This window comes from Antedon bifida, chromosome 6 (genome assembly GCF_963402885.1).
Source record: "Antedon bifida chromosome 6, ecAntBifi1.1, whole genome shotgun sequence".
Lineage (NCBI taxonomy): Eukaryota > Metazoa > Echinodermata > Crinoidea > Comatulida > Antedonidae > Antedon > Antedon bifida.
This window is the reverse complement of record NC_136231.1, coordinates 16242349-16250061: the sequence shown is the minus strand read 5'-3', so window position 1 is coordinate 16250061 and position 7713 is coordinate 16242349. Positions and strand designations below refer to the sequence as shown.

Sequence of the window (7713 nt, the reverse complement as noted above, 5' to 3'; positions counted from 1 at the left end):
TGTGTGTGGAAGTATTGAGTAAAAGTTTGGTATATTTATACTCTTTAAAAAAAATCTAATTAACATGATTTTAATATGATTGTTTATTACAAATAGGCCTATGAATAAATAAGTTAGAATAATGGTATTCTGCATTTTGACATATATAGGCCTACAGTATGTCTGTATTCGCTTCCTTTGTGCGTAACACTGACGATTAACGGACATAACAGTGACCACCTTAGAGGCATCAAAATAGGTCCAACAAGATTGGGTGCTGGATTTCTTTCTTTAAATGTTAAATTTAAATGTATTACACTTATTTATAAAATATTATGTAATCCGGCTCTACCTGTTTTCAGTTGCAAAAGAATCATTGATGAACGACCATAATGAATCTTATTGAACGTAAGTGTAGATAATGGTTGAAGTGTCAATTTTAATGGATAATCATTGATTTTACGACTATTTAAAGCGATTTGTCAATTCAGTGCCTGTTCGATGTAAGTGTACCATGTGATGGCTGTATATTATTATATCTTGGCCAATTAATATTGATGTGAAGTGTCACGTGGTTTCATTAATCTCATATCAATTTTAGGTTGATTATTGTTACTTTTACCAAACTAGGGCATTGTTTAATTTTTGCGAAAGTATTATTCGTGTACTGTTTTTATGTAATATTTATGCCTACCTTATACTATTTGTTTCTTATTTTAATATCGTGTCAAAGTTTAATATAAACGTGTATATATATATAAGTTTAATATAAACGTGTATATATCTCAGTTCAATATAGACGTGTTATATATCTAAGCTTAATATAAACGTGTATATATCTAAGCTTAATATAAACGTGTATATATCTAAATTTAATATAAACGTGTTATATAAGTTTATAAACGTGTTTATATTTAAGTTTAATATAAACGTGTATATATCTAAGCTTAATATAAACGTGTATATATCTAAGCTTAATATAAACGTGTATATATCTAAGCGTAATATAAACGTGTATATATCTAAGCTTAATATAAACGTGTCTATATCTAAGTTTAATGACGGATCTATAGAAACATACAATTCAGAAAGCGAAATTTGAGAAATTGTTTTAAAAAAGAGGCAACTTGGGTGCAAAACATTCAAAAAGAAGATCCAGGTTTTGTTGACATACCAATCACCGCCAATCTACTTAGCATAATGAACTCACACCTGCAAGAAATTCAGTTCAGCGAGATAGGATATATTTTCACTTGACTTTAAAAGTATGTTATATTCGTTTAAAAGTTAACCTTTGCAGTTCTTATTTGCAAGTAAATCGTCAGATATCAATGTACATGAACAGATTAGTCAATGTAGAATAACATTAATGTAACAGTATAATTATTTCATGATCTTGCTTATGTACGTATGTATGGATACCGTATCTCAAATAACACATAAATAAACCAAAGGATTTGAAACTCAAATCCAAATGAATTTAGTGCATAATCTTTCGGATTTTCAGATCCTACTTCGTTAAACTTAGTCACATCAACGTGTGTTTTAATAATTAAAAACGATTTTCCGTTTCAGCTAACATTCCGAAATATATACGTTGTTGAGTATGCATTAACTAGTATACCTAAAACTTAGTTCAGGGATCATGAATTCAATTTAAGTTACAGATCATATTAAGCTTGTGTGGTTATAGTGAAACAGCTACGAAAGAAACAACTTCAATGCCACTACATCTAATTACTTTTTGGATTTTCAGGTAAATGTTGATTAAATTAATGATTAAATAACTGTCAATGTTCGGAGTAGGAAACATATATAGTTTGTATTGTGTTTTTACTACACCATTTTGATAAATGCGATGCAGTAAGTTGGCATTATGTATGTATAAATATTCTCTGGGCATCTTGCACTTGCAGCTCCCATATGAGAGCTTACCGGAATAGTATTTGTTACAACCGCTAATGTAGAAAACGCCAGCTAATGTCGAAACAACCGTTAATGTAGAACAATCCACCGCTTATGTAGTAAAACCTCCAGCTTATGTAGAAACACCTCTCGTAAGTGACCACCTCTTTTAAGGGACCACGACCTCTTTCTCTCTATTAAAGGACCGCTTCTCATAATCGTCAGTGACGACTCTTTTAAAGGACCACCTCTCTTAACGACCCCACCTCTCGTAAGTGACGACCTCTTTTAAAGGACCACCACCTCTATTAAGGGACTGCTTCTCATAATCGACCATCTCCCATCACAATGACCTCTCGAAAGTGACCACCTCTATTGAACGACCACTGTCTCTGTCAAGGGACCGCTTCTCATCATTGAAGATTTAATAGAGAGAAAGAGGTCGTGGTCCCTTAAAAGAGGTGGTCACTTACGAGAGGTGTGGTCGTTAAAAGAGGTGGCCGCTTACGAGAGGTGGTCGATTATGAAAAGCGGTTCCTCGTGAGAGGAGGTGATCACTTACGAGAGGTGGTCGATTATAAGAAATGGTCCCTTAATAGAAACGGTGGACGTTCAATAGAGGTGGTCACTTACCAGAGGTCGTTGTGACGGGAGCTGGTCGATTATGAGAAGCGGTCCTTTAATAGAGAGAAAGAGGTCGTGGTCTCTTAAAAGAGGTGGTCATTTACGAGAGGTGTGGTCGCTTACGAAAGGTGCTCGATTATGAGAAGCGGTCCCTTATGAGAGGAGGTGATCCCTTACGAGAGGTGATCGATTATGAGAAGCGGTCCCTTAACAGATATGGTAGCTTATTACGATGTGTGGTCGTTTTAGAAAGTTGGTTGCTTACGAGATAGCTAAGTAAAGATCGATGCTTACATGAATTAGACATTTTTGTAAAATATATAACATTAGCTGGCGATAGTACCTACATAAGCTGGGAGGCAATTTTCGTTACTACATAAGCTGTTGACTGTTTCTACATTAGCTGGTGTTGATTTTTATTTACTACATAAGCTGTTGGTGTTTCTACATAAGCTGGAGGTTTTACTGCATAAGCGGTGGGTTGTTCTACATTAACGGTTGTTTCGACATTAGCTGGCGTTTTTTACATTAACGGTTGTAACAGTATTCACAGATTAGCTCGAGTAAAAAAAGGCATCTGTCTATTCTATCCTTACCTCTCCTTTATCATTTAGTTGAAGTTCAATGATTAGTTTAAGGTAAGTTTCTAGGCATATGAAAAAAGTGGATCGAATTATACAACGTCTATGTGAAGTAAGTATATGGTGTCATTTTAAGTAACGTTCATTCTTTATATTTAAACGTAAAGATCAGTAAAACACACTTTATATCGACTGAATTGACAAAATCATTTTGACCTGAACCATCTCAGGTTTGTTATGATGCGCCGTTCTATTGATCTCCCCCAGTGATTGTCTGGATATTTGAGATGGTATGTTGCTGAAATCGACACAAATGTCATTATAACGTTTCTTATTAAATTCCCGGATCATGCTATTAAACATCGGTAAAGATGAAAACGTGGTTACTGGTCATCCAACTTTACTAATTAATTCACTCGGTTGCGTTACTTTAACATAATTATGAATATAATCAAGATTAATTTAATTGAATCTATAATTAATATGTTGAATAATACCAACATAACGTATATCGGGGAAGTAAGTTTTTACTATGATCGCTTCTTTAGTAGTGGTTGTTAATAGTATTAAGCTCTGTCTACACTATCAAACTAGTTTGACAAAAAGGTGTGATGTGCCCAAATATGGTAGTGATATACTCAAATATGGTAGTGATATACCCAGATATGGTAGTGATATACTCAAATATGGCAGTGATATGATGTTATCATGTCCATATATGGCAGTTTGCACAACCTCCGTATCCGGATACGTATTGAGTTTGCCAAAACTCTCAGCTATTATTATTCATCAGACGCGTTCCACAATTCGGGTCGGTTTGGTTACGGATACACTCGTGTTAGACTTTCCCCCAAGTCTGCTCCAGAAGTTCACGTATGAAACGCCACATGGGCCAAAATACTTAATTTATCTTTTAACTAATATTAAGTCAAAACTCCGTCTGCGACCCAGACTATACTCGTGCATGCGCAAGACTAATAATTTTATACTGTAATATAAAAAAGATAAGACGACGAAATGTAACCAGCTCATTCGACCAAATTGATTGGTTTTGTGCATACAAAACTGTGGTTATAAAACTGTAATTTCGATTCCTCGATAGATGCATCGTGTCTTTTGTGTACAGACTGAATTTCAAATGAATCGTTATTTATACGAGATGTATAAAACAAACACAAACGAAGTATGATGATGATGAGAGCCGACACAAGTCAAGTATGGGAAACACATCTTGGTGCCTCTTTAAAATACACTAACAGTGTGTGTATGTAGATAAGTAGTATGTTACTGTAAAAAATAGAAATACACCTTTTAACTAAAATAATGGATGCTACTTAACCGCTTCGTAGAAAAAAATCGTCGGACTGGCTTTAATAAAAAAAAAAACAATAAAATAGATAAAAGTTCAAGTTCTCTGATCACCCCGGTAAAATAGTTCGCGATAATAAAACAAAAACATAAAAATACCTCTTAGAATCAACACTAAATTTTCAATTTCCAAATGGAAAAGTTCAGTCCCATGGGATTACAAATAGATGAATTTATTCAATTAATTCGTCACTCTTAAATGAGGAAAATCAATATCAACGAGCATTCGTTACTGCTCATGTTTTGAAAGAAAGAAATAAACAGGATGACGTACGTACCAAAACAATTTAATTGTTTAATAATTATTCATTTTATTAAACAAAATATCTAATAATATGCCGCGTACTTTAAACTATTGTGTTATTACGATTATAAATCCATACTTTAGGTTACATTATTGTGTTTATGACGATGATGTCCATATTGACCGTTAGAGGGTGGCAAACAGTATTTTTAGTACGTCATAAAAAACAGATTCATTTCCTCTCTCATTCAAGGGGGAAAATGAGTTCCTTTAAAGTCTAACTTTCTTATTTTCTATCCTGGTGAACCTATCTTTTTTATCTTTTAAAAAATCTCCAATTGTGACAAGTTTGATCAAATTATTGTAAACCTATGTCCTTACATGTTTTTCTTTCAAATAAATAAATGATTTGTATCCTGCTTTTTTTTCTTTTCTCAATTTTTGTTTATGTTTTGCATTTTTTTTTTTCAAACTCGCAAACTTTATACAATCGAGTTGGTTGAGAAAAAAATCTATATGGCCGTGTTTCCGCAATCAAAATTAACCGATAATTAACCGATAATTTTGTTCTGGCTACGGAAACACGGCCTAGTGTCGTTCTGAGCATTCGCGGCGTTTTACACCTCCCTGTTAAGTCTATGTTTTTATGTGTATTTATTTACATTTAATGCAAATGTGTTTAAAATAATGTCTTTCGAGTATTATTGGCTTAGATGTGAGGATCATCCGTCGCGCATCACCACCAAACTTACTGACAGACGTTACAGTTTTCCGGCAATGTCTACAACTCTTTGAAATAGAGGTCATACAGTTGTCACGCAAGGACAGTCTAATTATAAATCTTGAACATCCTTCCTGTACCCTTCACATAAAAATAATATTTTAAAAAGTTGAGTAGTATCTCCATTCAAATAATACAAATAATATATTAATATTAGGACCGCTCTTGTTTGGATTTTTCCTTTACGCCCTGTGTCTGAACCAGTACATCAACAATCATCTATTCATGATTTTTATCAAGAATTATTACTCATTTATAAAGAATATTTTATATTGTTCAGAGATTACTAATCAATTTTACGACCGAAAGTCTAATAGTTTTGAATAATACCTTCTTATAATTTAATAATGCGATAACTGCGGGTTAAACCAACCTACGTCATCACAACGGTGACTCAGAGTTTCCTATAGATTATAATGATTATACGAGATACAGATTTTAAGATACCAGCAGTAAGAGATAATTTATTGACGTCTGAAGCCTTGTAAAAATCAAGAATGATCAAGTACGCCCTCTATAATCATCACTTTCACACGGTTTACTGCGTTCTTAGCTACAGTTGCTTTGGGAACGTAATTAACGTGTACGCGATGCGCGTTCTTATCTGTAGTGGGTTTCTTAGCACCATCATGCAAGTAACCGAAGAGTTACTACATGGGCGAAATAAGTAATGTTTTACTTCATTTATTTGTTTTCTCGAGTCATTTTTAAATTCATTGTTATGGTGGAAGAGGTAACATTGCATTGATTCTGTCATTTATTATCGATTATTAATAAATATGTAGAATTTAATAATTTAAAAAATAGTGAAAGACCTAGGTCTAGCCTATGCCTAGAGTTTTTAGAAATGAGCTTTAAGTTTCAACAATTCGATCGTAAGTTCTTTTTATGATTTTCAGAAAAGTTGTGTAACTGATATTCTCGATGGTGGAAACGATGAATGCTTAAATGTGTCTACGTCAACCTGTAAACCAAGACAAAACGATGGAAAATGTGATAATATTTTTAAAGAAGAGCGTCGAATCGAGGAAGAAAAAACATTAATAGAAAACATTAAAGATACACTGATTGTAAAGAAGAAAATGCAGATGAATTTGAAATCATTAGTCGAGAAAGCACAGGCAGATCATGTAAAACTATCCAGCAAAAATAACGTATATCATGCACAGATAGAGGCGTTAAAGGAACAGAATTTACGTGTACAAAAATTAAAAAGAGATCTGAAGCTACATCGCGTGAATAAAACCAGTTTAAATCGGCGATGTACCGCCCTCAAGAGGTTGCATTCAACACTCAAAAAAGCCTGTGAAAAATATGAGGATGAATTGGAAATAATGCAGAAGTGTCCAACAAATGCATTATTTTCTCAGCGCAATGCTCACAATAAGTGGCTGAATTCAGTCATTTGGTTTGTCCTCATACCCATGAATATCTGTATTTTTGCTATATTTTTACCTGGAGTTATCAAACAATTATTTTGAGATGCTCCTCTCACAAATTAGAAGACAAACTAAAAGTATAGCATACTTTTACTCTTCGTTTGAATTACCTAAGGCCTCAAAACCTGTTTAAAGACCGATATATTAATTAAAACCAAAATAATAATGATAATTAGGCCTTGCTGTTTTTGTACTTTATTTTGTTTGTTACTGGAGTCTTTTTAAAATTATTGTACCCTGGAGAGAACACATTTTGTGCCTACGTAGTTAAATAAAGTTAATTGAATTAGAGTTCAGTCCATCGGTCCATCGAAATAAAACACTTTCTCTCTCTCCCTGAATAAACATTCTCCTCTCATTCGGACAGGCAGATATAGGAGCCAGCCCACACTTCGTCTCCACACATCATCTTAAGATCATACCAATGCTTTTTATTATATAGTAGTTGATTATAATTTAGAAGAATGAATAACACTAACTATTAAAACCAAGTAAATTGCCTCATTTTAATCACTTAGGCCTACACAAAGTCTCATGTTTTCATTCGAGTCAATGACTACTTGATTCACTTTTTATAATACTGTATATCCATTGAGATATAGAATCAGTCCAAAAGATTCCGATCTTTAAGTTATTATTAAAGTGGAAGATATGTGCAATGTATAACAAAATTACTTGTCTATTTACCTGTTCATTTATTATTTACGTTGTAATAACTGAACCTATCAGATACGAATCTGATTGGCTGAATATACCGGCAAAATCTATCAAGTGGTTTGTGAGACACGCCCA

At 33.5% G+C, this 7713-nt stretch overlaps 1 protein-coding gene across 1 annotated transcript; it reads left to right on the top strand.

Moving 5' to 3' along the window:
* Window positions 1–4274: 4274 nt before the first annotated feature.
* LOC144845668 (uncharacterized) lies at window positions 4275–7071 on the top strand. The gene is made up of 2 exons (XM_078703096.1): window positions 4275–4304; window positions 6382–7071. Exons 1-2 carry the CDS (start codon window positions 4275–4277, stop codon window positions 6961–6963), a joined length of 612 nt encoding a protein of 203 aa, XP_078559222.1. The 3' UTR covers window positions 6964–7071.
* The last annotated feature ends 642 nt before the right edge of the window (window positions 7072–7713 follow it).